This window comes from Neltuma alba, unplaced genomic scaffold (assembly GCF_004799145.2).
Source record: "Neltuma alba isolate B1F8T4 unplaced genomic scaffold, ASM479914v2 tig00010966_pilon, whole genome shotgun sequence".
Classification (NCBI taxonomy): Eukaryota; Viridiplantae; Streptophyta; class Magnoliopsida; order Fabales; family Fabaceae; genus Neltuma; species Neltuma alba.
In genome coordinates this window covers 7,522-22,182 of record NW_021635731.1, presented here as the reverse complement: position 1 = coordinate 22,182, position 14,661 = coordinate 7,522, and the positions used below count along the sequence as shown (strand labels likewise).

The 14,661-nt window shown below is 34.3% G+C and overlaps 1 protein-coding gene across 1 annotated transcript; it reads left to right on the top strand.

Annotated features, from left to right (window-relative positions):
- Window positions 1-5,488: 5,488 nt before the first annotated feature.
- LOC114760280 (G-type lectin S-receptor-like serine/threonine-protein kinase At1g11330) lies at window positions 5,489-6,569 on the top strand. The gene is made up of 2 exons (XM_028949537.1): window positions 5,489-5,545; window positions 5,868-6,569. Exons 1-2 carry the CDS (start codon window positions 5,489-5,491, stop codon window positions 6,567-6,569), a joined length of 759 nt encoding a protein of 252 aa, XP_028805370.1.
- Window positions 6,570-14,661: the final 8,092 nt, after the last annotated feature.

Below are 14,661 nucleotides of genomic sequence, written 5' to 3'. Positions count from 1 at the left end.
CATAAAAAGTTCTCAATAAATGGCATCAAATGGCAAACTTTCCACTGCTGTTAATTAAATAACTGCTGTGGAAAGTACTTTTCATGATGGTTATTTAAGTAACTGCCATAGAACGTTTCAATTTTTTTATATAATTTTTTTAATTCATTTGCAACCTTGTTACAATACTAAACCAAAACCAATCAATTCTAGATAGCAAAATAGACCAATATAGTGCTAAATTAATTAAATGCTAAAACATAATTTCTAAGAAACTAAAATTTAACTAAACCTAATTCAACTAAAATTCAATGACTAATTCAAAGCTAAAACTCAAACCCAACATTAAGATAATCAACATTTCCAATCATATTTCAACTAAACTTGATCAACAACTTAACCAATCCCCAATTCAACTAAACCTAATAAGCAATCAACTAAAATACCTATAGTCAATAATTAGTACCAAAAATTTGAACCCGAACAACACTAATTGTTTATTAATCCATAATCGCAACTAATGTTTTTGACAAACTATCTTTATTTAGTTGATTTCATTGGGTTCATATTCCCTGCTATTTTGAAATGTCTGTAAATTAAAAGGAATAAAGTCATTTGTCAATAATAAAAAATGTGAAAAAATTAAAGAATTACAAATTAATTGTGTAACTTTTAGCTATGCCATTCAATTTCTCAATAACCCCTACCTCAATGATGTCATGCATGTAACAGATCATGCAATGTCCTCATTCAACAGTCTCAGATTGACAATGGTACTAGGAAATTGAACAATAGAATTGGATATATTAGAAAATTTTAACTTTATTATCTAAAAAATTTATAAACATAAAAATTAGCTCAAAACAACTTACTTTTGGAAATATCCATGTTGGTGGTGACTTTTTCTTTTTGGTCATTATATTGCATCCTTGAAAAGCCCTATCAACAAATAGAAAAAAGAATGATATTATAGCACGTCATTAATTTAGTCAACCAACAATATATAAGGAACAAATAAAAGGTAAAATATCTTTCCATTTACCCCTTTTAGTACATGTTCGGAAGCATTATGGTTTAAGCAAATCATGAAATAAGCCTATAGATTGAAGACTTGAAATTTAATTCTCGAGTTACTATTCATTGGTAAATTTCATATTTTTTATTTAATTTTAAAAATTCATAACTAATTTTAAAAAAAAGTCATATTGAGATAATTCAAATCTCCAATTAAAGCTATTTTAATTTTTTACAAGGAAAAATACTCTTTAGTTTATTTACTTAACCATTCATTCAAGAATTACATGTAAAGTTATACTATTCATATGGTCAAATAGTACATCTCTAGATTTTTTGTCCTAAATTTGAGCAATCATATCTCTTATACGCATATCCATTTTAAATGATATACCACTTGTTTTAAAGTTTAGGATGTGTACTAATTGCTCACCAAATTTCATGAGCAGATTGATTTGTTTGCTTTACTTTTACTCCATCATAAATTCATTACTCATAATGCGAAAACTTATCCTTTTACTTGCATTAACATACTACAAAACTTTTTTTTTTGGCATCCAATCATTCCAATAATTCTTAAACCACCGTCACACATCATTATACTCAATTATACATACCATTCTCATCATTCATCATTACATAACATTAATGGCATATTCATATCATACATCAACATAAAAAAACTCATAACATGTCATAATACATTTCTCAATCTCTTCTCTTCATTTTTCAATTCCATATTTTGTATTCCTTTTCCTTGCTTATAGACCCTATTATGATTGGTTAAGGGAAGGTGAAATTCAAGAGAATCTCAGTAGTAAACGAATCAATATGCATGCAAGACGAATGCAAGTGTATGACATGCTTACCTTATCTATCACAAGCTTAGCTATTAACAAGCTTTTATGCTTAATGTTTCATACTTGTATACATTGCCATGGACAACTTAAAACAGAGCATCATTCATTCACATATATCTTGTCGCATCCCAAAAATTTTCACTTAGCTATAGGGGATTAAAAATTGGAATGAGGGTTAATGTAGAAACTAGATGAGGAGATAAAACAATTTTTGATGTGAAACCCCGATAAGGTTCGGGCTGGCATTTTCGTAACGATCAGTGTAAGAAGGGCAAAAAAGGAAAATTTGATAAAAATTTTAGAAAATTCCCAAAAAATGGCAAAAGTGTGAATTGGAAGTTTTGAAAACTCAGTTGAAGCCTGAAAAGTGAAATTACAATAAAAGCAAATTATTACGGAATTTCCCATAAATAGAGGTTTTTCGGGAAATTATTGAGAAATCAAAGGAAAATAATTATTTTAAGTAGTTAGAGGCCTCAATAAATTTGAAACAAAGATGGATAAATCATCTAAATATTTTTTTGAATTTATAAAAAAATTTTTAGGCCTTAAAAGTTCAGGAATAAATTTTAGAAAATTTATTTTCTTGCAGTGACACTAGTAAAGGTCTAATCGGAGAAAATTGAAAATAAATACCTAGAGGTGGTGAAAAATTCTGAAAATTTTTAGATGATATTCTCATATTGAAAGGTGAATTATCATAGAGAGAAATGAATTTTTGAAGGTCTGGAAAAATTATGGAATGTTACTAGTGAATAGTAACAGACATGGAAAAAAAACCGAACCGGACCGGCCGGTTCAACTGGTGAACCGGCCTAATGTTCAGTCTGGATTAAGGCAAGAACCAGTCAGGGTTTGAACCGGTGGTAAACCACTTGAGCCGATAAGAACTGGTGTTATTCTTGCTGTGCAGTCTGTGCAGTTTTGTGCGACTCAAACTCGCACATCAGGTCGTCAGCCATGGCGCTCAAAAGCGTGATTCTTGCTATGCTATTCTTTTTTTTTCCAAGTCATATATGCCTCTTGGTCTCTCCTATGCTAGGCCGTGTTGATAGCTTCAGGTTCAACTATAGCAGTGGTGAGAGGCTCTATCGCATCCTGTTCTTCCAGGATATACTGGACCTTTCGGTGCCAGATATCCCAGTTGTCCCCGTTAAGCTTTTCCCCCTTGTTCAATTTAGCAATTATGTTCTTGGTTGCCATTCTTAGTTCTGTGACAAATCTATCCCACATTAATCTATGTTCTTTTTAAAGAAAACCAAACCAAAGAACATTTCAGTTATATAGAATAATGAAGCATACAATGTAATGTGCCTATATTATCCTCAATCAGTAAATAATGAAATTACAAGACCTATGATCAGGAGCATGCGTTTGTACCTCCCATCACACAAATACTAGTAATTATCATTATATTCTATCAAGAATACTATATAAGCACTTCAAAAAAATAACCTTTAGAAGTCTTATCTTCTAAAAGCTCCCACTTATAAAAAGCATGCAGAGATTATTCACAAATAATCGTATAGCAAAAACTATAATTCATTGATAAATTAAGACATTCAGTCTAATTACAATACATGAACATAAATCCTTGAAATGAAAACAAAAAAAAAACATTAGGAAGACAAATACACATATTACATCATTTGATATGAGCATGGAAATATTCTAACATTGCTGTCCTCAGCTTCCTAAGTTTTGTTGATTTGGTCATAAAGGAAGAAACGAAATTTATAGACCAAATCTAGTAGGATTTCCTTATGGGTTTGCTTCTAACCCTTGTTGCTCTTATGTATTCCATTATAACTTTAAGGTAGAATTTTGTACTCTTCTTATCAGTCATGTATTGGGTGTAACTGGAAAGTACACCATTTATGCCTTTTATGTTTGTCAGGTTGGCTACATCTCTTTCAGCTATATTCATAGCTAAGGCAGGGGTACATGGTTGGTTCACTTCCTCTCCTTCCTCAACTTGGGATTCATCGGGAAGATTAAGTGAATCTGCAATGGCCAAGTGAGGCTCCTCTAGGAGGGGTTCAATGGGGAACATAGATTCCGACTCTGGTCCAGAGTCATCGTAGACCACTTGAGCTTGCTCAGGTGGCTGTTCTCCCATCAACTCCTCCGGATCATCTTCAGGGAGTTCATCGAGGTCATTAGGATCCTCTTCAGGGTCCTCCTCAGGTGCATCATCCTCATGAAGTTCTTAAGGATCTTCTTCTTCAAGAAGTTCCGCTTCCGAGCCATCGCCCTAAGGATCATGCTCTGGAGCTTCATCGTCCAGATATAAAAAGTTTAACATGTCATATTTGGTAATTTCAGTGTTGCTTGAATCCCCTTGACTCTTTTTTCTTTTTTTACCTAGGAATTAAATAATATGAATTATTAAAAATATTCTGGAATTTATAATCACATATTAAATACCAAAAATGCACTGAAATACTCACAAAGAGATTTAAATATGCCTCTAAAATAGGCAAATTATATACCAAATTGAAGATCTCGATTTTAGGGATTTTTAGGAACAGACCGTACTTCAAACGGATACCCCACGCTCCTTCACGCGCCCCTAGAAGATTAAATCTAGAAAAAAATAAAAATTGGACCTTTGGTCACTCTCGGCTGTAGCGCGTGTATTACACGCTCCACATTAGAGATCCCCGCCAGCCATACGCGTCGGCTAGGTGGACTCCACGCGCCGTCCGCTTGAGGACAGCCCATGCCACGTGTCAGATGGTGGTGCCACGTGGCCGCACGCGCCATATGGTGCTTCTGTTTTTTTATTTTTTTTTTATTTTTACTTTTTTAAAAATCTAGGTTGGATCCCAGACCCGGCCCAGTCCAATCCCCTCCAGCCTTCCCTCCTTTTGTTTTTGTTATGGGCTAGATCTCACGATCCGGCCTAATTTCTTTTAAAAAAACCTTTTTTTTATAAATAAGATCTGGGCTGGATCCCAGACCTGGCCTAGTTTCTTCTTCCTTTTTTTTTGTTTGGGCTAGATCAGTGAACCAGCCTAGTCCGCCTCTCTACAGTTTTTTTTTAGTTCAAAACGATGACGTTTTGAGAGGCTGGAGGTTGTCGGGTCCGTCCGACCTGATACTGTTCACGGGTCGGGTCTGACGGACCCGGACCTTTTTTTCCACCTTAACTTTGCCGTCTAACGTCCGTTTTTGATGAAGCCAGTGCCATTTTTCTCGTTTTCGCGAGCCCTATGCAATGGGACTAATTTTGAAACCTAAATCTAAGGTTTTTCAATGACCCATAAACGGTTTCGGTCCTTTATTTCCGTCTTGGTGCGTTCTAAGTATTTCCATCGTGTTTTGTTTGTTCTAGGACTCTTATACTCACTTATATATGTAATCTAGCATATATATCTTTACCAAAAATAATGAATGAACACACATATATATAACGAAAACGCAGACTGCCGAAAAGAAAACGGGACTGGAGTAAATGAACCGATATGCTTCAATAATAAACAGAATCAACACAAATCACAGCAGCAGTGGAAGAAATGATTTGTTAAAACAAGTGCTTTGATACCAAGGATGGTTTTCGGGCATACCTGGAGAAAACTCGTGTTCTTGCAGATAGCCACGCGACAGTCCGGTTACCGATTGAACTCAGACAGATGAGTTACATAGCAAATGCACCAGAGAAGGGAAGCGGTTATCTGGCTGTTTTTCATGTTCTACCAAAATGAGGAACTCCAGCCAAAGTAAACTGAAGTTGCGTAACTGTTCCCCCAAAATTGTCAATTTGAACAAAACGCAAGAATCACACTCTGTGACCCAATAGTTCTGTTATTCACACAAGTGCCCCCGATGTAAATGGGTTTAGGCCCAATCCACCAAGGGTGGACCTATATCCCAACATTACCTCATCCCAATCCATCAAAGACCCTGAAACAATAAGCTCAGGTTACTTCAAACTTGGGTTCTTTAGCCCAGAAAATTCAACCAATCGCTATTGGAATGTGGTATCTATCTGAATCCACTGCCATCATTTAGGTGGCTAACAGAGAACAACCCCTCAAAGATTCTACTGGAGTTTTCACCATATCTGAGGATGGCAACCTTATGGTGTTGAACTCACAAAAGCACACACTTTGGTCTTCTAATATGTCAAATATTATTCATCCCAATTCATCAATTGCTCAACTCCTAGACTGTGGGGTCCTTGTTCTCAAAGATAACACTACTGGAGATACACTATGGGAGAGCTTTCAGAATCCTTCTGATACATTTCTGCCAAAGATGAAACTTCAAACAAACCCAGAAACAGGTGAAAGAGTAAAGCTTACTTCATGGAAATCTCCTTCTGATCCTACCATTGGAAGCTTCTCTGTAAATATTGAACGCCCGGATGTTCCTGAAGCTATGGTCTTTAACGGCTCTAAGCCATATTGGAGATCTGGCCCATGGAACGGTAGGGTATTTCTGGGAATATATCAGATGAATACTCGGTATCTCACAGGATTCTATCTAGGAAAAGAAGATGATGGTACTAGTTATATAACTTATGATAAAGGAGACCAATCGTACTTTGGTCTCCTGAAGCTGAATTCAGATGGAAAATTGAAAATAGTTGGGTGGGTTAACAAGGCAGAATATGGGCCATGGATATTTCAAGACTCTAAATGTGATGTCTATGGTTATTGTATGAACTTTGGAATCTGTAATCGTCAGAATTCAACCAAATTAGCTGTTTGAGTGGGTTTGAGCCGAAGAAGCCAAAGGAATGGAACACAAATAGTTGGACAAATGGGTGTGTGAGAAAGACGCCATTACAATGCAAAGGAGATGGCTTCTTAAAGCTACAGAATATGAAAGTGCCAGATTTTGCAAAGAGATCAGATCTTGAGGAAGCAAATTGCAGAACACGGTGTTTGGAGAATTGTTCATGCTTAGGATATGCATATGATCCTTACATACAGTGCTTGTCATGGAGTGATAGATTAATTGACATGCAAAGATTTCCCTTAGGAGGAGTTAAGGTCTTGCAAATTCAGAGCTTGGTACCTTCTCATTCACGTTAAATCAATATATAGTTATATACTATTTTAGTTTTAAATTTTTCCAATAATATTTGTTTTTCCTTTTCTCCATGATAACTACAATTGCAGTCAAGGAAGCAGGGAAAATTGGTGCAACTTCACCTTTAGAGTAACAGATATGTTAACTGCTATTTTCCCATTTCTATGTATGCATTAAAAACGCCATGTAAGTATTTAACGATGCCACCTGTTTTTTTACAAAGAGAAAAAAAAACAAAAACCATTTCATTCTGAATAAATAAAAAATTTAGGGATTGTGAAGTTGAAACCGTGTCCGTGTGTGAGTGAAGAAGACGAGACGAGGTAACAGAGGAAAACGCATCGATAAAGATGATGGTGTGCATGTGAGGAAAAAATGGAATCTTAGATTAATTTGTGGGGTTTGGAGTTGGATGGTTGGTAGATTTGTTGGTGGGTTTAATTCGGGGAAGTGATTGCAGTAGTGAGGAGAGATGGAGTGAGAGGGTGAAGCTTTGAATTAATGTAGAAATGGCGCACCATCGTAAAGAAAGATTTGTAATTGCAGGGAAAAAAAAAAAGGAAATGCACACCGAAGAAAGTGGATTTCATGATTGAATTTTAGATATCAGCTGCACATCGCCGTTTTTGTCGCCGAGCTCTCCAGCTCTCACAGTCTTTGAACACAAAACCTAAGAATTGGGGGAAGAAGCTTTGGCGGAAGTTTTTTTTAATACAGGCGGCATTTTTAATGTTTGCGTGGAAATGGGAAAACAGCAGTTAACACATCTGTTTCTTAAAGGGTGAACTTGCATCAATTTAGATAGTAGAGGGGTAAAATTGCACTCTTAAATACTTTAGGTTACTTATTGTACCTCTAAAAATAGTTTGGGGTGCTAGATGCACCTTTAACTTTTAAAATAAATTATCTCTTAATTCTAAATATAAGAGCTAATTAAGAATTTTCCTCTTGATATTAAATCCATGGCAATAAGACATTCCAACACTTGAAATTTCCATGTTTTTGCCACTGTTAAATTTAACCATGGTCATGTGACATTATCACGGTTAAAACCATGGCAATATGTACTTTTTAGTGGGTGTTTGAAAACACCCAAAAAAAAAAAAAAGAAGCATTTTTATGTTTTATGAGTTAAAACTCTTTACATATTTTTACCTTGTTCAACATATAAAATAACTTAAAATAAACTAATCCAAATACCTCCTCTATTTAATGCCAGAGAATTCATGTGTTTTTTTTTTTTTGTTGGGCACTGTCAGAGGGCAAAACAAGTGACGTGAACAGGATAGATAATCTCTTGCATTTAGTGGCAAGCTTCGTGTAGCTTAAATCACTCTAATTGGCGGGCTTCAATTTGAGTCCACGCAGACAAAAAGAGAAAGAAAAGAAAATAATTGTACTCAAGTTGTAATCAGGCTGTTCCATTCCAGTGATGACTGCAAATATCACGACGAAAAGTATATTCAAAGTTTCATTTCAGGTTAAAGACTTCTATATAATCATAGCATCACCTTGAACACCAAATACGTAGGAGCAAAGGAACTTGCTTCAACCTCTACAAGAATAGAATCAAGTCTCTTTATTTACTTTGTGTCTTTTCCTCCTCTTTTCCAGCACCTATTTACTTTATTTACTTCTATATAATTTTGAACTACCTTAATATAATTTTTCTAGAATGAGTTATGATTTTTCAAAGTTAAACCAAAAATCTGGAATTTAACGAGTAAACAGTAACCGGAGAACCAATTACAAATTTTCAATCTATAGGCTTGTGTAACGCTTCCAAATATGTACTTTGAGGGGTTAAAGTAAACATGTTTCAGTAACAATAGAAAGTATGCCCAAAAATTCCAAGAAAATCCTAAAAAATGGAAATGAGTTGTTAAGGCGATTTAAGTTTTAAAATGTCCCTAGAATGATTTTTTTTGTAAATTGGCTAATTATGAAAATTTTGGCTAATTATGGGAAAATTAGTAAAAATTAATTATTTAAAATATGAGGAGGCCTCAAATAATCAGACAAAAGTGAGAGAAAAATAGTTTGCAGATTATGACAAATTGTAAAATTATCTTTGCCCCTTGAAAGTACAGAGATTTTCTTTAAAGAAATTTAAAGCCAAAATTTACAGAAATAGGGGGTGTGTTGAGAAATCTATAAAAAGGGTATTTGCAGGTTAGGCTTTGGCATGAAAAAAATTATCGAAATTTCTCTCAATGAAAGGAAGTTAATGAAGTAGAGGAATAAATTTTTGAAGCAAAGAAACATCAAAAATTATTTGGTCAAAGTTATAATGGAATAAAATAATTTGGTGTTTCTTTTAAGGGATAGGAACCCTAAAGGCTCCTCTTGCCTAATGTTTGGTATTATTATATCATATGGAGTTATTTATGATGAGAAAAGATGCCAAAACATGTGCCAGTAATACCGGTAAAGTCAAAACACAGAAAAGCACCCAATATGGTGTAAAATTGTAAAATAGGTAGAGGAATAGCCAAGGGTATAATTATATCCAAATTTTTCTTTGGCGAGAAAGTAAGTTTGGAAGTATTGAGACTGAAAATGAAAACTTTAAACCCTAAGACACTAGTGTTCAGCCAAGGCTTGTTCATGGGAAAAGATTTGGATTTTGTTGAATTTAAGCTTAGAAATAGATTCTATATGCAAAATTATGTAAGAATAGTATATAAAATTAATTTTAGAAAGATTGGAATTAAAGCTCAAAAGTTAAGATTAAAGGGCTAAAATATATTTAAGAGAGCTACGTATGAATGTTTGTTTGCTACCATGGCTCTAATGAATGAATGAAAATGATATGTTAAAGTGATTAGAGCCATGTGACATCAAGGAAGAGAAATAGAAAGGTTGATCAAGCAACCTTGATAGTTGGAAGAAAAAGAGAGCAAGAGGAAAAGCAAAGAGTTCTAAGGGTAGTAAACTTATCTTTATTTTGTGCTTGATGTGTATGCTTGTGCGTGATGTCTATGATGTTAATTGGTGATGAAATGAGATAAATGTAAAGAACAATGTTTTGTTTCAGTAGTTCCATGGCCAGGTATGAAAGTATAAAACATTGAGAATAAAAGCATGTTAATAGCTAAGCTTGTGATAGATAACGTTAGCATATCATACACTTACATTCATCTTACATGTGTACTAGTTTGTTTGCTACTAAGATTCTCCTGAATCTCATCCTCCCTTAACCATCCATAATAGGTTCTATAAGCAAGGAAAAGAAATGCAAGATGTGGAATTGAAGAATGAAGAGAAGAGATTAAGAAATGTATTATGACATGTTATCAATTCCATTATGTTGATGTATGATATGTGTCACACCTCCTTTATTATCCCATTATATAACAATTGGAACCGTTTAGAGTCATTTCCCAAAGCGTAAGGATAGAAAAATTTCAACTTTAAGATTTTTATTTTCAGATTTTCGTACACTATCCACAGCAATTTGGGCTAACTTTGAAAATTCATAATAAATGTCAAAAAATTGAAACTGAGTGGTTCTAATTTTTATTTGAAGCTTGCCATGAGTTCTTTAAGAGAAAAATAGTCATTGGCCTTGAATTCATCCAAAACAATACCAGAAAATTTGTCAAGTTACACTGTTCATATGGTCAATTTTTGAATTTCTAGTATTTTAGCCCAACTTTGGAAGGGCATAACTCTTAGCACAAAACTCCAAATTTGATGGTTTACCACTTGTTTTAAAGATAAAATTGATTTCTATATGTTTGTAAAATATCAGGTCCAAATTCATCCATTTTCCCATTATTTTATGTGCCACAAGGGCATCTTTATTCCCTAATCCAATTATCTTGAATCTCTTTCCTCTTTCCATTTACCATACCATCCAAACATACCAAAACCAAGATTATAAACAACTATTCAACATTATAATTTTCATAATGTCAAAGTATTTCATACCCATAATTCATTACAAACTTATATCAAAGTTTATCAAAATACAACAAAAGCTTCACACAATATCATCAAGGTCATGTGGCCTCCTTAGCCCAATATTATCTCTTTGCCCTTGTCCATAGTTGGTCCACTCCCTATTAATGCATATTTTAACATAGGAAGGGATGAGATTTCATGAAAATCTCAATAGCAATGAATTATAATCATCATGTTGATCAAGCAATGCATAATGTGATGTGTCATAAAACTTCAAGACATCCTCAAATCATATAAAATCATTTTATGCATCATATCAAGAGAGGAAACACTCACACTTTCACATCAACATACTTCCATGCATTTGGCCCAAGCACATCAAATGTCATAAAATCAACAATTGTCATAAAATAAATTTCTCAATTCAAGTAATCAACATAAACACATTATACAAGCAAGATAAGCAATCAAATTACAATTCAATGCTACCTTTTAAACTTAAACCAATTTGGCTTCTTCAAGGAATTTGGGTTCTCCTTGATTCCTCTCCACAAAACCTATCAATTCAAGTATAATTGCAAACCACATTAACAATTATACAACTTAAACACAATACTTTAACCTTAACCTACTTAATTCTCTCCTTTTTCTTTGATTTTTAACAAAATTGTTCCTCCTTTGGAATCAATAATCTATTGGTTGATTCCTACACAATTTTTCATGTATAATTCAAATATCAATTCAGATTTATAAAAATTAAACTCCTTCCTTTTTATTCAGTCTTGGCTGAATAGGGGTATATACTTTTAAAAAATTTCATTTTTGATTCTAATGATTTTATACACTTCCCTTTAGCATATCCCTACACAAAAACACATTTTAAACCCATTGGAATCATCAAAACACATCAAAACCAACTCCTACATCAAGATTTCTTCTTGGCCGAATTATAGCATAATGGACCCTACTTTGATTTTCTTCCAAAAATCAATCCGAATACCAATTAAACATGATAATTCTAACTCATTTTTGAGGCTTTTATCCTTCCCTAATGCATATTCATTTTGACCGAAATATGGCAACAAGTTTGCCTTCAAAAATAATCCAAATATTCAACCAAAACAAGCTTTAATCTTAACCAAACTAAAACACAAACATACCTTGATGAATCCTTGATTAAAGCTTGATGATTCCTTGTCCAAAATCACTCAACAAGTTCAGGTTCAAAGCTCAAGAAAATGAAATGGCAGCACCTCCCCTTCTTTTACCAATTTTCTACCTATTTTAGGGTATGTTAGAGGGGTATTTATAGACAAATGAATCTGCCTTATCCTTCACCATTTGGACATCCAAAACTGCCACATAAGGGTGACATATGGCTGCCATCAAGTGCTGAAACCTAGAATATTTCAAGATATTTATGCAAAAATTGGATTTTATTTTAATTTAATGGAAGGGTCCAGATTGTGTACGAATTTGGGCCTCCTTTGGGCTCAATGTGGGGCCCACAAATGATTTGGGATGTTCCAAAAAGATGACCCACAAACCAAATCATAATCCCAAACCATTCGAAACTTTATCAGTTACTATTCACTAGTAACATTCTATAATTTTTCTAGGCCTCCAAAAATTCATTTCTCTCTATGAAAAATCCCTTTTTCATATAAGGACATGATCTGAAATCTTTTAGAATTTTTATCCAACTCTAACTATTTTTTGAATTTTTCCCGATTAGGCCTTTATCGGTGTAACTGCTGGAAAATAAATTCTCTAAAATTAATCCCTGGGCCTTCAAGGCCTAAAACCAATTTTATAAATTCAATAAAATATTTAGATAATTAATCCATATTTTTTGGGAATTATTGATGCCTCTATCTATTTAAAATAATTATTTTCCTTCAGTTGTCTATTGTTTTCCCGAAAAACCTTCATGTTCGAGAAATTCCGTAATAGTTTATTTTCACACCAATTTCATCTCTAGGGCCTCCATTGAGGTTCCAAAACCTCTAATTCACCTTTTTACTATTTTTAGGGAATTTTCCAAAATTGTTCTCAAATTTTCCCATTTTGCCCTTCCTAGACTGATAACTTTGAAAATTTCGGTTCGAATCCTTTTTGGGTTTTACACCATGTCTAATTTTCTTAGCCAATCTTCTTTTCCTGTTGGCCCTTAACCAAAACTAGTTTAAATCTTAGGGATAGCAAGATTTGAACATACCTTGATTTTTGACATAATTATTTCCTCTTTGTGTCCATTAATCTCTTGCACAATGCCTATCAATTCATGCGTAAACACATACCAATTCATCAATAATTCAAACATAACTACTAATGCTAGACATTAAACTCAATTAAACCCCTCTATCTACTCTCTATATTAGTCTTCATCGGGCCTTGATTGGAAAGTACCGGCATCCTCAGTGTAATAAGCTTGTCCAGAGGTCTTATAAGCCTCTAAACGTTCATCCTCCAGCTCCAAGTGTTTGGCTACATCATTAAAAGTAACGATGTTTTCATTATGGGTCAGGTTGACTTTCATGTGCTCCCAGCTAACAGGAAGCAATCTGATAACAGCATGCACTTGCTGTTCATCAGACAAGACATGGCCTGCTTCCTTAAGTTCTTTGATCATGTTAGCCATCTCTCTCAGATGTTGTTTCATAGGATTGTTTGGCTTGAGCTTGTAGGTGTCGAACTTAATCGTCAACCTTCCAAAAGAAAGGGAAGAAGGGTGGTCCTCAACCCAAAAAGGGAAAGAAACAATTCAAGAAGAAGGGAAAGAAAGGTAGGAAGAAGAAGCTAGACCTGAAGAAGGTCAAATGGTTCGCCTGCCAAAGAATGGGCCATTTCGCACGTGACTGTCCAAAACAGGCTGAGAGCAAAAAGCTATTAATGAATTATGTGAATTCACATGTTTAATATGTTTCTAGTACTGTTTTTCTAACAGAACCTGTTTCTTCTTCTTGGATTATAAACTCAGGCTCCACAAACCACGTAACCAGGGATTGAGGATCCTTTATCGAGTACCGTCGGTTGCCATATCAAAGCAAGTAGCTTTACATTGGGAACAATGCAAGGATTGAGGTTAAAGGTTTAGGCACCTGCAAATTTACTTTGCGTGGTGGGAAGACCTTGATACTCCATGATGTACTTTACGTTCCTAACATCCGGCGAAACTTGGTTTCTGTATTGTGTCTATTAGAATTTGGGTTTGATGTAAACTTTATGGCAAAGTTGCAGACATTTTTAGCAACTCTGTTCTTTATGGTTCAGCTTTCCTGTTTAAGAAGTTCTTTGTTTTGGATATTGTTGGTGATTTCAATAGCAATGAATGCTTTGCTGTTTCTTCGAATAATGTTGACATAAACACCTGGCATGCTAGACTAGGACACATTAATCAAAATAGAATAATTAAACTAGCAAAAGAAGGATTGTTAGGTGCCATTTCCAATATGGAAATGTCACTATGTGAGAATTGTCTAGCTGGTAAGGCAACAAGAAAGCCTTTCGGTAAGGGAAAAAGAGTTGAAAATCCATTGCAATTAATCCATTCTGATATATGTGGTCCAATGAGTGTGAGGGCAAGACACGGAGCTTGGTATTTTAATTCCTTTATTGACGATTTTTCACGATATGGTCATGTCTATTTGATCTCGCATAAGTCTGAAGCTCTTGAGTGTTTCAGACGATACATAAATGAAGTAGAGAATCAAATGGACAGTAAAATTAAAGCATTACGTACTGATCGAGGTCGTGAATATTTATCTTATCAATTCAAACAGCTCTGTGAGGAAAAAGGGATAATCAGACAATTGACTATCCCTGGCACTCCACAACAAAATAGAGTTGCTGAAAGAAGAAA